The sequence below is a fragment of the Ascaphus truei genome, chromosome 3 (genome assembly GCF_040206685.1).
Source record: "Ascaphus truei isolate aAscTru1 chromosome 3, aAscTru1.hap1, whole genome shotgun sequence".
NCBI classification, from domain to species: Eukaryota; Metazoa; Chordata; class Amphibia; order Anura; family Ascaphidae; genus Ascaphus; species Ascaphus truei.
In genome coordinates this window covers 27233904-27252613 of record NC_134485.1, presented here as the reverse complement: position 1 = coordinate 27252613, position 18710 = coordinate 27233904, and the positions used below count along the sequence as shown (strand labels likewise).

The 18710-nt window shown below is 44.7% G+C and overlaps 2 protein-coding genes across 5 annotated transcripts in view; one reads left to right on the top strand and one right to left on the bottom strand.

The window, feature by feature from the left end:
* Positions 1–679, top strand: part of LOC142491365 (trifunctional purine biosynthetic protein adenosine-3-like) — a 68317-nt gene extending 67638 nt beyond the window's left edge. For both annotated transcript variants that reach the window (XM_075593838.1, XM_075593839.1), the window contains one exon: positions 157–679. In XM_075593838.1, the coding sequence (XP_075449953.1) occupies positions 157–369 (213 nt within the window). In that variant the 3' untranslated portion in view covers positions 370–679. The remainder of the gene's footprint in view (positions 1–156) is intronic.
* Positions 680–2946: 2267 nt separating this feature from the next.
* Positions 2947–18710, bottom strand: part of GART (phosphoribosylglycinamide formyltransferase, phosphoribosylglycinamide synthetase, phosphoribosylaminoimidazole synthetase) — a 37512-nt gene continuing 21748 nt past the window's right edge. For 2 of the 3 annotated variants that reach the window (XM_075593836.1, XM_075593835.1), the window contains exons 13-22: positions 18499–18608; positions 18026–18224; positions 16447–16698; positions 15752–15904; positions 14360–14566; positions 11682–11831; positions 8868–8998; positions 6174–6315; positions 5970–6085; positions 2947–4978 (exon numbers count right to left, since the gene is read on the bottom strand). In XM_075593836.1, coding sequence (XP_075449951.1) covers positions 4781–4978; positions 5970–6085; positions 6174–6315; positions 8868–8998; positions 11682–11831; positions 14360–14566; positions 15752–15904; positions 16447–16698; positions 18026–18224; positions 18499–18608 — 1658 coding nt within the window. In that variant the 3' untranslated portion in view covers positions 2947–4780. Of the gene's footprint in view, positions 4979–5969; positions 6086–6173; positions 6316–8867; positions 8999–9026; positions 9807–11661; positions 11832–14359; positions 14567–15751; positions 15905–16446; positions 16699–18025; positions 18225–18498; positions 18609–18710 lie in introns of those variants that run through there. The other variant, XM_075593837.1, reaches the window with a different exon arrangement.

Genomic DNA, 18710 nt, shown 5'->3' with positions numbered 1-18710 from the left:
CTGCGAAAAAATAAAAAGTGGAGATACTGTGATTTTTCCAACAATCTTTTTGTGAGAAACTATTAACACAGTAGCCATATGAAAAAGGTGGGGATACTGCGTCCCTCCACATACCCCCAGAAACAAAAGCCCTGTTTCTAAGTATTCTCTCTCTAGGATGGAGCCACTACTGGGCCTATAATCCTACAAGAGACGGTTGCAGTAGAATTGGATGACACAGAGTCGTCACTGGGTGAACGGATGGAGGAAGCCCAGCAGAGAGCCGTGGCTAAGGCCGTGCATCTAGTGGCCAGTGGATCGGTGCATTTAGGAGAGCATGGTAACGTCTGTTGGAAATGCAAAGACGGACATCCCAAACCTGTGCAATGAATAATATATGGTCACAACTAGAGCATCTTAAACTCTCATGTTTACCATATATGTAACACGTTACTAAAGTATCTCCAACATAGATGTGACACAGGGAAATACTTGATGTAAGGTTTTAGGAATCGTGGGTCAACAGTATATATAGTAACATATCAATGTTCCTTTGTAGTAGAGAATGCTGGTCAGTCTTCATTGATATGTGATGCTGAGAAAAGTGACCAGCATTTTCCAAAATGCATGAGAATTGTCAAATATGGTCTCCATAGCAATCTTGTAATAAACCTTTGCATTAAATACCTGCTTTATATTTCGTGATGTTGTCATTTCCCCTTTTTAATTCTCTCCTATTTGCAAACATGTTGCAATAAAGGGTATTAGAAAGGTGAGAGGGGAAATAAATGGAATAATGTACACTAGCTGGGCTGAGTGCAAAGGAGAGCTGAAAACACGTACAATAAACACCAACGCTGGCATTGACTTGTATGGCAGTCAAGGCCGGATCTGTCTCTCTGATGGCCCTTATTGGAGCTTAGTGAATTGTCCATGTCGGAGAACGCTCTGAGCTCAGTTGAAATCAGTGGGGGTTCAGAGGCATCCCTGACACGGAGAAGTCATCGCATATTGAATGGGGGCCATAATGAGAACATGTGATGAGGGCTGTGGTCATTGGATATTAACCATCTAACCCAGGGATAGTGAGCTGGTGGCATTTGTGCTGGCGTATTGGCTGTCCCAGTTTCATTATAAATGTTGTTGCAAGTTAGCCAGTGAGGATTCCAAATGTGAAGACAATGGAAGAGATTCTCAGCCAAGGAGGAGGAGGGGGGGAAGAGAGATTTTTGTTTTAAATCTACACCTCTTACTTTATTTATTTCAAATTCAATACACAAATTATCTTCTACGGAATCCATGTTAATAACATTTTGGAAGTGCACTGTCCAAGCTCTGCGTCTTTGAATGCCCTTTAATGTCATTCACATATAATACAGGCCCGCTGGTACAATGCCAAAAATGTTCTTGAAAACAAGCCATGTACATGGTAAGAACATGGCTTTTGCCTCCGCTTTCTACATGCACACTAAACTATTTGGTTGCAAACATCTTGAGAAAGCATCCACTGTCCTCAGGGCAACCAGCTGGGAGCCAGCAGCAGATGCGGTTTCAGCCGGACTCATAGCCGAGCTCACTGGTGGGAGACACCCAATGAGTTACACTGAGATACATTGGCTAATTAGCCACACAGGAGAGTTTTATGCAACAGAAAGGGACCACACCCAAGGTCAGAACAAGATACCATAAGACACTCATTTGCTTTTGAAGCACACATACCATCACAGAAGAACCATACAGTAAAGTATCATGCTCCGTCAACAGCATAAGAACTCTCCAGAGAGGATGTTAGGTCATTATAAGGCATCTCATGCCCTTCAAATACTAGCCCCAGAGTGGCCTGTTTCCATATCCATGGCACTTGCTCTCAATAACATCAAATAACAGCAGCGAGATCCTAATCAGGCAGAGTGTGCAGGGACCATATTTTTAGCACAATGGCTAAGGGGTTAAGTCCACGTATACTTGCTTGCTTCCCACTGGCCAAATTAAAGTATCATGGCGTTAGGAAACGTCAGGCAATGCATCTCCTTTTCCCAGCAACAGGGAACGTCCAAAGGCGCCCTGCATTAAAATGTAAAAGAAAAATAAATCCTGTGTGGAGAGCAGCGATCCTTATAGGGGGAAGAGGAACCCGTTTGGTGAAAGTCTTAACTCCCCCATTTGTTTTTACCAGAATAAGAGAGCGATGTAGAGAACTTTTAATTGCCCAGGACAAATATGGTCTTTGGGCTGAGCCTCGCTCTGGAAGCCAAGGAGAGAGATAATGTTGCAACTGTCTGTTGGTTTCTATTGCTCATCGGCAATCATCTTGGTGTTCCATGGCACTGTGATTTAGCATTGGGTATCGCATAAATATCGTACTCGACTTGGCAAGATTCACTCCTGCTAGAATCATCAGGACATATTTTTAGAACCCTATTCATCTCCTCTTCGCCATCAAACTTCCAACTCTTCACTGTCTATAAGGATGTTTCATGCAGGTTTCAAATAGTCAGGAGGTTCTAAGACATGAAAAACCGTCCCTTACCACAGTATTTACAGCTCACCCTTCTATAAAACATGTCTCATCACGTGTCAGCTTCCCATGTGTGAAATATCCCTGGACGATTTAAATCCGCTTTAAACGTGGCAAAGGCAAAATGTTACAGTCTACAAAACACATTGTTTGAGACCTTGTACGTGAAGGAAGCGGGCGAGCAGTGTTTTTGTCTTTAGATCTGAGAGCTACAGGGATTTTCTATCACATTACAATTATTACCTAGATTCAACCTTCTGTATTAGAGCCATCCACCCAATATGTAGAAAGTTACGTAAACACCTTCCACCAATCTTGCCGCCATTCTGGTGGGAGAGATTCTCTCTCCCGTTCCCCTCAATCTCCAACCAATTAACGGCATGGAAACGACCTGGTTTCTTCCCACTGCATTTACTGCAGCACTTTAAACAGCAAAAAAAGGATACATATTCAGAACACAGGCAAGAGATTTATTGTGGAAACAGATGCCGTGGTCAAAAGCAGTCACCGCTACAATGGAACAGAAGAATGATGTGACGACAGATTTGGAATGATTAGACATTTTGGGGGAAAACCCTGGATTTTAAAGCTTTATGAAAGCCAACGTCACTTTAGATACTAAAGGGAGCAATGTGGGCTTTTAATGCATTTGGGATGTACTTGGTTATGCACTTTGAATTAGGGCTATGAAAACCTACTAATGTCAGCATTATTAGAGACATGTTAGGATTACCAACACCATGTGCATACATACAGTACAGAGGTTGTGGGGGAAATCAGACTAAGATTATTCAGGTATCCGTTATTTTCTTTCTGCTTCACCAATAGCACGAAGCTGCTTTCTTCAATACTCCCTGTAAATGTAAAGCCGTGTGTGACAAAGGGTGAACAGGAGACGTGTGTGTGCTGTTCTAGCAGCAGATAGAGGAACGCACAATAATTGAGATTACTGGTGTCTTAAATGAAAACCAGCAAATAAAAATACAACTTGTGAGCCTATTTGCATGTCTCAGACAGGTCTGCAACCCTATCTTTCCCCATTGCCTCTTAGCATACCGTGATTCCACTGCAGCCAGGGATTCTGGGTAATGACACGTAAATAAGCACACTGTCACTTTTTACTTCTTGTCCATTTTAATATGGTTTCCTATAAGCTTATGTCTGCCACATTACGCAGCTTTTTCAACATAGCCTGGGTTAAAGAACCAGAACTCACAAATTATAGATGGCAGCGTCCTGGTTACATAGGGTGGGGATTTCAATCATTCTTTTATTGCAGGTAACCGGTCTGTCCTGTGGCTGACTTGGGAACAGCACAAGAGCCGTTATTCCATCATACTAATGGGGGGGAAAAAGGAAGGGTTTAGCACTGCAGATTGCTTTTAAAATATGCTTTATGAAGCCATTAACCGCCCCCCGTTTCTGCGGCGATCAGCCTTGAGCAGGGATAGCCATGCTGGATAAAGGCGGATATCTCAGCCGAGACATTGTATGTCTAATGACTTAATAAAGCATATCTGAAAAGAAACCCACAGTGCCCAGCCCTCCCTTCTATTACATACTGTATATATAACCTCTAAGCCTGGGATTTTCTTCATCATTCCTGCAGCTAATTACTCGAAGAGCAACAATATGACCCTGGAGCCAAGAAATATTCTAGCACTGAGGGTTACATGGCAGTCTGCCTGGCTCCAGTAGAGTGCAAATATAGTTGGCAATATTAAAAAAATATGGTATTACCGGCCTTTAAACAGCCGCAAAGAATTTATTGGGCTGCTTAGCTTTTAACTATCCATCAACTGTCACTTACACTCTCTCTCTGGCAACGTAGGTGTCAACTAAATGTACAAAGTGCAGAACCCCAGGGGGCCTCACTATTTCCACCTTTGGTTGCACAAACTTATCCTGGACAGCAGGTTTTTTTTGTTTTATCAAAATGGAATCTTCCAAATATGTTACAGATGGGGAAGGCCAGAGACGTCAATCAACCCGGTTTCAAAGGGATATTCTGCCATATGACTCTTCACCAGGCATTTTCATCATTCCTGTAGTGGTTTTGCTTCCATGCTGCAGCACTATAGAGTCAGTTTGTGAGTCTGTAGGGCTTGGCGCACCTTGCGGCTGATGGAGGTATTCAGGGCGAGTCCTGTGTGAAGTTACATTTTGATGTCTATTGAGAATTATATATATGTTAAAGGGAAGGCCTCTTGCTCTGCCAGACCCTATGTATCTGGCAGCATTTATTACAATGCAATATAAATGTTGCTACGAACACCTTGTGCCCTAGTTTTTCTTCTCTGCATCCCAGCAGAGCCTGCCGTCCGCTCCCAGCTTCACCGCTCCGCTGGCCACCAGCTGCAGAGCTGCCGGGAAGGCCCGGTGCTCCGCCACTTTCACCCTCTCCGACAGCGTCTCCTCTGTGTCGCCCAACTCCACCGGGACAGCCTCTTGGAAAACAATGGCCCCGGCGTCCACCTCCTCCTGCAAGAAGAATGTAGGGTAACGGATATAAAAATGGCTTACGTCAGCATACACGAGACCGAGTGCTGCAACACACACACACACACACAAACGGTTAATTACAATCATATACAGGGCTTGGCGAGTGCATTTTACCCACTCGAGTCGCACCGGCGGTGGGGTGGTGCGGCGTCTCCCGGCATTCTCCTGCATCTCTCCCTCAAACTCCAGTGTCTCTCCCTGGAAATCGTGTGTGAATGGCGGCGTGGCATCAAATGACGCCGCGCATTGTCATGGCAACGCGGCGTCATTTGACGACGTGCAGCCACTTCCACACAACATGCAGGGGGAGACACTGGAGTTTGAGGGAGAGACGCAGTAGAATGCCGGGAGACGCCACACCACCCCGCCGCCGGTGCGACTCGACAGCCGGTAAAGTGAGGGGGGGGTTACAATAAGACAAAAAAAAATTCAAATTGTCAATAAACAAGCCTTTGTTGATGAGTGGATTGTAATAAACGAAAGGCTCCAAAGTGAGTCGAAACCTTGAGTTGATTAAAATAAACCTTTTTGGCGAGTTCCTGTCCTGTGGACTTTCTTATTACAGGCATACCCCGCATTAACGTACGCAATGGGACCGGAGCATGTATATAAAGCGAAAATGTACTTAAAGTGAAGCACTACCTTTTCCCACTTATCGATGAATGTGCTGTACTGCAATCGTCATATACGTGCATAACTGATGTAAATAAGGCATTTGTAACAAGCTCTATAGTCTCCCCGCTTGCGCACAGCTTCGGTACAGGTAGGGAGCGGTATTGCTGTTCAGGACGTGCTGACAGGCGCATGCGTGAGCTGCCGTTTGCCTACTGGGCGAATATGTCCTTAATCGTGAGTGTCCTTAAACCGGGGTATGCCTGTATACAGTATCTTATATCCTAGTTTGCAGAGCACCCCTTTGTTAACAGAGACAGACTTAAATGGCGTACTGAACAAACAAGCAGATACTTACAGCTACAAAATGTACAGTACAACCAGAGACTCTCACACCGGCCTCCAGCACCAGCTTGTGCGCATGTGCTCCCTTAAAAGCAGGTAGTAGGGACGGGTGCACATTAAGAATCTTCCCTGCAGAGACAGAAGAGGTGCTCAGTTTGGGCTCACTTGGTTGAGACAGAATGTGATCGGTGAATAGGATTTTTAATATGGAATTTACCATCCCACTTTTTGACAAACGGTCCAGATAAAATTCTCATGAATCCCGCCAGGCAAACAAACTGAACGGAAAAATCCTCAAGGACTTTATCCACGGCGCTGTCAAACTCCGAGCGGCTGGGGTACAGCTTGTGGTCAATAACCTGAGGCACAGGAAGACAAGTATACAATGTTAAGGGGGACAAAAAAAGGCAACATCAAGTGAGGCACCTAGGCCAGTGTTACTACAGAACATGCTGTCCAAAGGGACGTCACGTGAGGCACCTAGGACAGTGTTACTACAGAACATGCTGTCCTAAGGGACGTCACGTGAGGCACCTAGGACAGTGTTACTACAGAACATGCTGTCCTAAGGGACGTCACGTGAGGCACCTAGGCCAGTGTCACTACAGAACATGCTGTCCTAAGGGACGTCACGTGAGGCACCTAGGACAGTGTTAATACAGAACATGCTGTCCTAAGGGACGTCACGTGAGGCATCTAGGCCAGTGTTACTACAGAACATGCTGTCCTAAGGGACGTCACGTGAGGCATCTAGGCCAGTGTTACTACAGAACATGCTCCCCTAAGGGACGTCACGTGAGGCACCTAGGCCAGTGTTACTACAGAACATGCTGTCCTAAGGGACGTCACGTGAGGCACCTAGGCCAGTGTCACTACAGAACATGCTGTCCTAAGGGACGTCACGTGAGGCACCTAGGACAGTGTTAATACAGAACATGCTGTCCTAAGGGACGTCACGTGAGGCATCTAGGCCAGTGTTACTACAGAACATGCTGTCCTAAGGGACGTCACGTGAGGCATCTAGGCCAGTGTTACTACAGAACATGCTCCCCTAAGGGACGTCACGTGAGGCACCTAGGCCAGTGTTACTACAGAACATGCTCCCCTAAGGGACGTCACGTGAGGCACCTAGGCCAGTGTTACTACAGAACATGCTCCCCTAAGGGACGTCACGTGAGGCACCTAGGCCAGTGTTACTACAGAACATGCTGTCCTAAGCGACGTCACGTGAGGCACCTAGGACAGTGTTACTACAGAACATGCTCCCCTAAGGGATGTCACGTGCCACGGCAAAATTAAATGTTAACCAAATATTTCATGTATGTTTCCTTTGCTGCAAAGTATTTCCTTTTGTGTCGAGGTTCTTTCGGGCGACAGGTCTGTGTGGTGACGCATTACCTCTAATGTTCTTTATATTATTCCCCTCTTCACAGTGACACACGGTGTTTAAGTAGCATTGCTGACCCTTCAAACGTCAATGAAACCTAAAATCTCTATGTAATGGTAGCGCTAATCTCCTATATAGTTATTGCCCGATTAAAATGTAATACTCCAGACTATGTGCAGTTTCTTTAGGATTCAAATAAAAGCTGAAATCTGTGGCCAGCCGTGGAATACAAAAGGAATAGCTCTAGTGAGCACCGAAACGGTTGACAAATATTTGGCTGCGGCCCCAGTGGACACGGCACGCACGTCCGAGTGCCTGGCGGCGCGTGCAGGAGTAGAAGCCGCGATCTGCGGTCTATATGGAGCGATGGAATGCGTGGGGGGGGGGGGGAAGCGCGGCAGTGACGGCGCGGTCATTCCATAGGCTGCCCGCAGACCACGAGAGGGCGTTGCGGCAAGGAAAGACAATTCTTGACTTCCCTGCCAGCGTACGCGTCACCGCGCGCCCGCACGGCGACTGGGGCCTGTGGTGTGGCGCGCACGCCGTAGCGGCCTCTGGGGACCTGGCCTTAAAAAGTGCTAACACTCTACAAAAAGAAATAAATAAAATACTTGTTTGTTACTGTAAAAATAAACGTTATGCCGTTAACAGCAATTCCTAACTTTTTTTTTTATGATACATTTGTCTATGTTTTTGAGACATGAAATGAAACATCTGCCATTTGTCCAACAGGAAACATTAAAAGGGACTCTATAAATTAACTCTAAAAGGAGCAGAGAAAGGTAAAATCAGAGCGCTACATTTTAGTCACTTCATTTAGCCTCTTGTCATTCTCCGATTTTCGTGTCCGGGCCTCGCGCCGAGGTCACCTCAGTTCTCTCACTCCATACACCTACCACATCCTGGTTACCCATCAGACTATTGATCCGTAGCTCCTCACATTGACATCAGATGGGCTAGTGAGGGCACGTTATTGGGGGATTTTTCTCTGCCTACTCTTCCAACGGGGAGACCCTCTGGCTTTGAACCCATCTTGTCTACGATTATCATTTACAACGCGACCAAAATATTCCGTAGCGCTGTACGATAGGGTTGCAGGACAATCAATAACCAATATTAAACATACATTGTTACAGTAGGTAAGGTGGACACTGCCCCAAGGAGCTTACTATCTATAAGGAAAGGTTAGTGGAAACATAAGGTAACAAGGGGGTGAGAAGGTCGGTGAGTTTCGGATCCCTGGGCGTTAGTTGAAGGAGTTGGTGTTGGGGGAAGAAGTAAGCGGGATTATGCGGAGGTCGAGCTGTGAGAGCAGGTAATGTGCGAAGAAGTATATTGAAGCATTTCTATCAGAAATATTTTACCCAAGACCAATAATCCAGCCCACGGTGGGACGGAGAGATCGTGGTTGCACTCTGGGAGAAGGTGTTTGCAGGCAGAGGTCAGAGGAGAATTGGTGTGCAGTCAGATCATATGCGACTCCTCACTTAACCCCATTAATGTAAGTTTAGGAACATCACTCACCACTGTAGGAATACCGGCTGCTTCTGCTTTCTGCAGTCCTCCCACCCCTGCTTTGTTGGAGATGACGAGGGCAATGCAGGCCGCGCTGTCCGGAGACTTGGTGCTCTTTATTAAAGCCTCAAGATTTGTACCTTGAAAAATGAGCATTAAAAAGAAAGGGAGTTGTACAAACTCATCTCCTACGCAGGGAAATAATTCAACCGGTCATCTTACCCCTGCCCAGCACATAGGACGACAGGTTTAATTATTTTAGTGGTACCTTTTAATGGAAGAGTGGCCTTCATCAACATACTGCATGAGCTGACAAGAGAGCACTACTGCTCTTTAACTGGAGAGGTGGGTTGGTGTGACTTCGTACCTGAAGGACAGGCTCATGGCTGACGGCCCATGTTAAAAACACACCAATGAAGCTCCATTAAAAAAAAAGGTACCTGCAATATAACCTACGCGTAGTTATCTACAGAGCCAGTATGGCTACGGCAACATAGTGCACTGGATAAACACACTGGTTCTCAGATTGGACAATAGAAGGTTCTTTGAGGCGCTAATCCAATATGCATGAGATATTCACACAACATAACAATGTCTATCAGACGGATTTGGAAGTTTGTAGACAATCCAGAATTCTGTACACAAATACGGCTACTAGAATTCTTCGAAGCGTAGATTGTCATAATAAAAAATACTTTAAAAAAAAAAAATGATATTGTAATTACTCTGTGCCTAGGGCAAATTGCACAATATCTTTGCATAAAGTGCCACCGGCAGTTATATCCCATCCTATAACACAGAAATAGTTCTACGGCAGAGCCACAGAATTGTGGTACAAAACCCCATAAAGCAGAGCACAATTCATAACGGTTTGTTCCTTTTCCAGACTCCGTATCAAACTTATTTTAGCAGAACTTCCTAGAGCTCCATCCCACTGGATTGTCACAGGTGAGATGCAACAGATGAAACAAAGGGGTTAACCGGCGCCAAAGAGGGTAAATACCAGTCCTGTTGTGACAGTCCAAATACAGTCCTTGGGATGATGAATGGTGATGATTCTCACCTCAGCAGTGCATATGTGAAAAAAGAGAAAGAGAAATAATAGTGCAGTAAATCAACACAGGGGGGGGGGGGGGTGATCACAGATATTGACAAAAAACAACAAACAAGACATACAAACATATAACACTAGCACGGCCTAAATATTAATAAAAAGCATATTTATTGATGTGGAAATGTGCATAAACCGCATCCGGAGGGGTAAAATTGCAACCCTACTCACAAAATGCTGGAAAGGTACAGGCAGATCTGCTGTATGCAGCTGGGCTCTCAAGATGGCGACCGGAGCACTTGTGCTGGCGTCCACACGTGACTAGGAAGCCAGGCAGATGACTCAGATGACGAGGCCTCTGGGCGGACGTGACGTCACCCCCGTTGTGTATTCTCCACCGGCTCACAGGACTCCAGTCCTCATGAGCAGCCGCAATATCGCCGTACCTCGGTTCAAAACACTAGTTGGAGACTGCAGAGTTTCTCCTTTGGAACTGCAGACTTCACCACACTGGAACACTCTAAAAACTTGAAACTTCCCGACGCGTTTCGTACGCATGCGCGTACTTCTTCAAGGGATGTGCTTGTCTGATAGTCTCTATGGAGTAGACTCCAGCAGGCCAGTATACGTGAGGCTTACTGGATATATGAACTTAAAACCCTCTCCCCTAAGGGAATGAATATCGACTTTGAACTCAAAGCCTTTTTATAATCACTTATTTTTAAGTCATTAATTCTTTGTTCTGCCACTGTTTATATTTTTAATGTCTTTTTAAATGTTTTTAACGTTTTTTTTTCTCTTTTCTGTTATCCCAATTAATGTTGTATGTTTGTTATGTATGTTGATTAGCATAGGCCATTGTTTATGTGCTGTTGTCTATTAGCCCTAATTGGGGTTAATACCACTTATCCAATTAACCAACCAGGACTTTGGACTGAGGGTATATATACCATAGAGACTATCAGACAAGCACATCCCTTGAAGAAGTACGCGCATGCGTACGAAACGCGTCGGGAAGTTTCAAGTTTTTAGAGTGTTCCAGTGTGGTGAAGTCTGCAGTTCCAAAGGAGAAACTCTGCAGTCTCCAACTAGTGTTTTGAACCGAGGTACGGCGATATTGCGGCTGCTGATGAGGACTGGAGGACTGGAGTCCTGTGAGCCGGTGGAGAATACACAACGGGGGTGACGTCACGTCCGCCCAGAGGCCTCGTCATCTGAGTCATCTGCCTGGCTTCCTAGTCACGTGTGGACGCCAGCACAAGTGCTCCGGTCGCCATCTTGAGAGCCCAGCTGCATACAGCAGATCTGCCTGTACCTTTCCAGCATTTTGTGAGTAGGGTTGCAATTTTACCCCTCCGGATGCGGTTTATGCACATTTCCACATCAATAAATATGCTTTTTATTAATATTTAGGCCGTGCTAGTGTTATATGTTTGTATGTCTTGTTTGTTGTTTTTTGTCAATATCTGTGATCACCCCCCCCCCCCCCCCCCGTGTTGATTTACTGCACTATTATTTCTCTTTCTCTTTTTTCACATATGCACTGCTGAGGTGAGAATCATCACCATTCATCATCCCAAGGACTGTATTTGGACTGTCACAACAGGACTGGTATTTACCCTCTTTGGCGCCGGTTAACCCCTTTGTTTCATCTGTTTCCCTGACTGGTTGTACCACCAGTCATTCACCTGGCTGCCTGAACATTTATTCATCAGTATCCCTAGCGCTGTTTTGCACCTATTCCTTTTTTAGGTGAGATGCAACAGCCTCACCTGTCCCAGAAATGAGGACGGCCACTCTCACTTTATCCGTGTGTGTGGTGTCCTGGAGGTCCCGGTCTGACCCAGACACACATTTCTCGGGCTCAGGATCCGCCCTGTGAAGTGCTTCCAGCAGATTCTTGATTTCAACCCTGCAAGAGGCTTTGAAATGCAGTACAAATTAATGCCGTTTCAATAGAAAGAAGATTTGGCATCTATACCACATGTATCCCCCCCTCATCACTACAAGGACCACTGGCTATGGTCGCCAAATACAGTCATCACACGACACAATAAAAACCATGTATTTGAAGGTGAATTCTCATTTAATATAAAGATTGTTTTTCCCTTTTCAATAAGTTATGGGTATGTTTTCTGTGGTCCATATTGCAATCCTTGATGTCTTGTTTTAAGCCATCCATGGGACCCTGTACTTTAGGGCTGAAAAATGAAAGATATGGAGAAACCGGATTCAAGAGACCTGGAACAGTCATTTCTAAAGATACAGGGGGAATATATATATGTGTGTGTAACAATATGCACTTGCAATGATACTTTGATATTTACTTTGTAGCCATCTATCTTCCATGTATTCTCTCTCATTGCCAAGGTTAATCACAGAATCGGAAGTATTGGACGCATAGCTGGAAAATAGCACAATAGCAAGCAGAGCAGTGGATAACAATAGAAGTATAAAAGGAGTGTTCGTGCATGTGTTAGATACTAAATTAGTGAAAATAAAAACTAAATAAAAGTTTATTGAAAATTGGAATCATTTTAAAAATATGCATATTTATAGATAAATTTATAAACAGAAAAAAAAAAAATCGTACACTATTGGAATTCGTGAAGAATTGAAGCCTACAAAATACCCAACAGTAAAATAAAAAAATATAAATAGTCAATAAGATCTGTAATCACCACACACACAAAAAAAAAATTAATAAGCTATCCCAAATAATGGGAAAAATTATATAACTACTCCAATAGACCAGATCACAAATCCTAAAAATATAATATATAAATTAAATCCTAATGTGGTGAACCAACAGATCATCCACTTAGACAGAAATGTCCAAAGTATTTCAATCCCATCAGCTTTATGCTTTTACTCCCTCTCCCAAAGGTTGTTGTTAACCATGGAGAGAAGACATGGAATTGAGAAATGGACACACATTGAATCTTCAAAGTATCATTGTGAATGAAGATAGATATACAGCAAGGCCCCGCTTTTCGGCAGCACCGAGAAGGGGGCCGCCATGTCTGTTCAGAGGTCACGCATGCGCAGAATGGGCTGCTGCCAGCGCGCATGCGCCAAACGGGAGGTTGCGCATGCACACAAGGGGGAAATTGCCGGGTTGCGCATGCGCACAGCTGAAAATCGCCAGTTCCGCTTACCGGTGATTTTCACTATACGGCAGGCCCTTAGAACGGAACCCACCGTATGTCCAGGGCCCGGCGGTATACATATATACACACATACACACAAATATAGTTTGCGTGGTTTTTTTACTTGTATCCAAGCCTCGTGTTTAGGGGGATCCTCTGTGACTGGTTTATGTAAATGAAATAACAAAATCCACAGACCACCAGCAGCAAGATTGAACTTTACACTCCTTCAGATTTGATCACTTTTGGTTTATATTTTACACATCTATTCTTCATTTAAACCGGTTACAACATGTATGTATTCACTTGGGTTACTAGTATTTCACAGGATGTAAGATCCATTCGACGCTTTCCTTTTAGATCTTATTATGTTATATTAAGCAGATGGGATTCCAGTTCTGAAAAATCCAATGTCAATCAAATCTAAAAGCCGCCTGATCTGGCCACTTATGCTGCTTACACACTAACCTTTAAAAAGACTACGCTCCTATTTGCCGACAATGGGGTAAAAAACCCATCTTACCACATGAACATCAACAATCCTATCGTACATATGCAGAATATTGAAATATTTTCTAAGAACATGCAGCTATACGCCTGAGCCCAAGCAGCAAACATCTTTCCACACTGGTTGATGATTAAATTAGTTTCCTTGTCAAGGACAAACTTTCAAAAAGGTTTACTCTATGTGGATGCTGCAAGAAACCAAAGCGAAATGCCACCTTCCACCTCTGCTTTCAGAGTCTGAAGCATTACTAAGTAATAGGTTGCTGATATGTCTGGGAGAAAGAAGGGGTTAAGAGACATTCCTGAGACAAGAACCCGAGTGCCCCAAGATGCAGCCTGCAGGTCATAAGGCCACCACCAAGGTTCTTCTGACATATTTGTTGACTAGGGTAAGATCGTGTTCACCGCTCCAATGGAGAAGTAACCATGAAAGGAATGTAAGTGAAGTACTGTGAGTATGTTCCACTTCGGCTTGTGTTCTGGGGTGCCTGTCCTAGACCACACTCTCTCTACACTAAGCGATCATGTAGTTTAGTTCTGGAAGACCGATGGCACTCTGGTGCCGCAGGTTTTCCAACACCCAACACTCAAAGGGTTCAAGTGGACATGGACTTCGTTTTGTAAATCAAGGTTCAAATTGGGATAGTCACCAGTTTATTCCTAGCTCACCCGTGTCATCCTCACTTTACCCATTCTTCCTGTCTATACGATTTCCAGCTCCAAACTTTTGCAACAGACCCAGAACAAGTTTTACTTTCTGCCCGTACAAGCGTGGTGCGACTAGGGGAACAGACCTGTGTGACGTGGCGTCACGGCCCCAATCAGCCACGCCTCCTCCTCCTCTCTCCGCACATCTCTCAGAATCTGCTCAGCCGAGTTCTTCTCCACTATCAGGACTGCTCCGATACCACAGTTGAAGGTGCGTCCCATCTCCCGCTCCGAGAGGCCTCCTTCTTTCTGCAGCCAGGAGAACAAGCCCGGCATCTTCCAGCAAAGGGCGTCTAGAAAGTAGCAACAGAAGAACTAATCAAGGTACAACTAAAGACCAAATGGTCCTGTACATCAGGGGTGCGCAAAGTTTTTGAACTGCGCCCAGTGTGTCAGTGCCCCCCCTCTGCTGTGACCCCCACAGCGTCATCTGTCGCGCATTACTATGACGACACGTCACATGACCCCGCGGCGTCATTTGACGCCACGTTATCATGGCGACGTGACCAGAAGCCGGCTGAATCCCGGCTCTTCATCTGGTGGTAACAGGTTGAGCATTTTTTGGCCTGTACTTACCAAGTAATGCTACAGCCCGAGAAACCTTCCCTCCAAGTGAATGGGCCTTAAGGCGTCTCAGCACTGAAATATGACCTACATAATAGTACCACCAATAAGTAAATGTAAGTAAACATAGGCCTTTTGTGTGTCAGAAGAAAAAGGGTGCGCGCGCGTCTCTGAAACTCCCAGTAATATCCCAATTGCTGTCAATCCTGCTGCTCAAATTTCTTCCATGATCAACAGGGACAACAGGAGTCCAACAGACACAAAAAAAGGAGCGCATGGAGAAACGTCTATATTTTATATAAAGTACATATATTTATTACTGATATTTTCAAGTTAAAAACTTACATGAAATAGAACACAATGGTACAACCTCGTGTGTGTATCCCTCCCACACCTCGAACTCGATGCCAAGGCGAGAACCCAGAAACTCCGGATACAGATTGGGTTATACACAAAGTATAGGTCCCAGCTATGGTCCAGGTACTGTAGGTACGGAGACAATAGCGGGGACCTATACTATGGGGTATGTACAATCTGTATCCGGAGATTGTGGGTTCTAGCCATAGCATCGAGTCCGAGGTGTGGGAGAGATACATACACGAGGTTGTACCATTATGTTCTAGTTCATGTAAGTTGTTAACTTGTCTATATTTTATAAAAAGTACATAGGATTTATTACTGATTTTGTTTCTTCATGCGCTCTTTTTTGTGTGCCTTTGTCTTGTGTGTCTCAGCCATGGCAGCTGCTACAATGCAACAATATAATTTCGTTTTAGAAAGCCCGACCTGAAGGAACGCAGGAAGTACACTTTCGTAATGCTTACTCTTCACAAAGGAACAGAAGGGACATGGATGTTCATTGTTAGAAATAACCCAACGAGGACCATCACACGCAACGTCAACGATTTTCTTACCCAAAGTGACTCCAAGAGATGAGGGCAGCACTCTGGGGATGTTTTCCAGAAGCCCTCCTCCAGTAATATGAGCATAGGCCTTCACATGCCCAGATCGGAGGGCAGGCAGCAGTGTTTTACTGTAGATTTTGGTTGGAGTCAGCAAAACCTCTCCTGTGAAGACACAGTCCTGGGTCAGTCACAGTTACCAAATGCAATTGCCTTGCAAAGACAGTCATACCATCCCCATGCTTTGACATCAGTCTTCCTAGATACAAAACTGTATGCCCAGAAAACCAGAGAAAGGTCACCTCAGACGCTTCTTCAGGGTCCTGAGGCAGCTCTGTTCCTTTGGAATACCGACTCATATTTAATGTCTGTGCATTCACCCGAGTGTGCACATTTTCTGGTTATTTCTAAAACCTGGAGTGGAGCGATTACCTGCCTTAGGAATACGTTTATGAACCTTTGACCATTATTCAAGGTTGGGAGTCCTGTCATTTAAGAACGTATCCAAATAAAATTTACTGTACATGTCTCTAATAAAAACGATCTACGACGTTATAGATCAGGGGTGGCCAACTCCAGTCCTCAAGGGCCACCAACAGGTCAGGTTTTCTCCGCTTCAGCACAGGTGGCTCAGAGGCTCAGTTGAAGTAAAAGGAGGAGAGATATGTACAAATAGATGTCTCAGAACACAAGAAACAAAATCTTACCGAATGATTGATCCCCACATCCTTGCGGTGCCGGAGAGTTGAAATCAAGAGAGGAGTGCTCAAGAATCTTCCGTACAAGGCTAAAACCGTTACTGTGAACTCCGGAGGAAGCAACACCGATAACCAGGTCCCCAGCTGCGACCCTGTCCAGCTGTGGGAGCATCCGCCCTCTCTCCACTGCCCCGACTGCAAAACCAGCCAGGTCATACTCCCCCCGGGAATACATACCAGGCATTTCCGCCGTTTCACCTCCTGCCAAGAGGCAATATATATATATAAAAAAATTTAAAAAAAAATATGAATATATTTTCATATTAAAGAACAAAATCTCGCAACCCATATACAAATAAATCTTTGTTTTCAAATACATTCCCTTTCTTTAACGCTGGAGTATTTACAGCTTAACTACAGTAGTTACATTTTAGTTTTTTTATTCAGGATTGCGCAAAACATGGCATTTTCTGTTACAGGGAAACATTATTTTGACATGGATGTCAAACGTGTGCCCTGACACAGCTGAATAAAAATCATTTGGTCGCTTGCATTTTTTATTTAATAAGCCTTGAAAAGTTGGCACATTTTAAGCAATAATGTCAGGATACATAAACCACATCTGAACGGTCTATTTACTGCAGAGAGAGGGGGGGGGGAGGGGGGGAAGACATTCAGCTGCCCACGAAGAAATAAACATGCATTTCAGTGATGGGTGCTCACACTTCTCCCCCATCCCCAGGCATGTTTGTACGAGCACAGTAATCAGTACGCCTGGAATATAAAGACATCACAAGCGTCCGTAAATGATCATTTCACTTCTACGTACATTTTGGAAATATTTCACCAACATGCTATTTTTGTATGGCTTCCAACAGTAGGACGACCCAGAATCTACTGACAGGGGTTCAGGCCAAGAGAAGGTGGAGCACCCGTCAGCAGCAAGGCCGAAGGCCAACACTTTAACCTGGCTAGAACTCCAACCCTAGTGGTCTGAGCAACTTGGTCTTCACCAGGGCTCATTTCTAAAAATAGCCAAGGTCACCACTGTAGCAAAGTGCGATCATAATCAGGAGCATGTGTGGGGAAACAGTAAAATAGCACTCAACCGTGAAACATCTTCATTTAGGATTCGTGTAACAACTTTGAAAAGCACAAAAAAATACCATGAAAAATACAAGCCACAGAGCTTTTGTGAAGCAGTCAGACCTAACGGGGGGTACAATGCAACAATTCGTAGCTCATGAGTATCATAGCACATTTGCAGAACACACAATGGTAGCAATGTTTGGGTCAAACAGTATTTCATATGCGGTGAGGCCATCTTTCCCCATGCTGGGGACAAGGACAGCTATTTCCTATATGAACCCGTGGCCTTTGAGTCTGTGCAAAGAAATGCAAGAGAAAGGAGAAAAAGGAAATGGGGGAAAAAAAAAAAAAGTGTAAAAAAGGGAAAGAAAAAAGTAAAGAAAGCCAAGGGGAAAATAAATAATAATAATAATAAAATAATAATAGAAAGACGTTTTGGACCCAGTAAGTGAAACTGGGTCTTTAGAGAACTCTGTGTTATAAGACTAATTGACATTACCTAAGAGGGCACATCCAGCCTTTTTACAGGCCATGGCTATTCCGGACACTACAGCTTCAGCCACTGCCACATCTAGCGTCCCACAGGCAAAGTAATCCAGGAAAAAGAGGGGCTCGGCTCCCTGTGCCAGGATGTCATTAACACACATCGCTACCAGGTCCTGCCCAATAGTGTCGTGCTTACCGCACGCTTGTGCAATCTACAGAGGAGAGACGGTGTTAGAAACAGCTCTGCCAGCACAATGTGCCCTTAAAATGTCTGAAACGTGTACTGCAGAAGAACAGAAATTGGTTATACACAGACACACGAGATCAATAATAAGTCTTGATTTGCGAGTTTAGGGCCAGGGACCGCTTTGCATCAGAATATGCAGTATGGTGGGGGTTTCTGAAGAGCTATCCCAGCTCGTAAGTGTTCTTCAGTCTTTCAAATCTCAAATCCTTGCCAACAGATGCATTCAGAGTTTGCAGTACCTTGAGTTTGGTGCCAACACCGTCCGTCCCGGATACCAGGATAGGGTCCGTGAACCCAGCGGCTTTCAGATCAAAGAGGCCAGCAAACCCTCCAAGTTCTGCATTGCATCCTGTCAAGCAGACAGCGTTACAGCGACAGCCCCACAAACAGGCGAGCTTCAATACAACCAGCCCCCCCGCAATGATCCAAATCGCTCCGACAGTTCCACTTT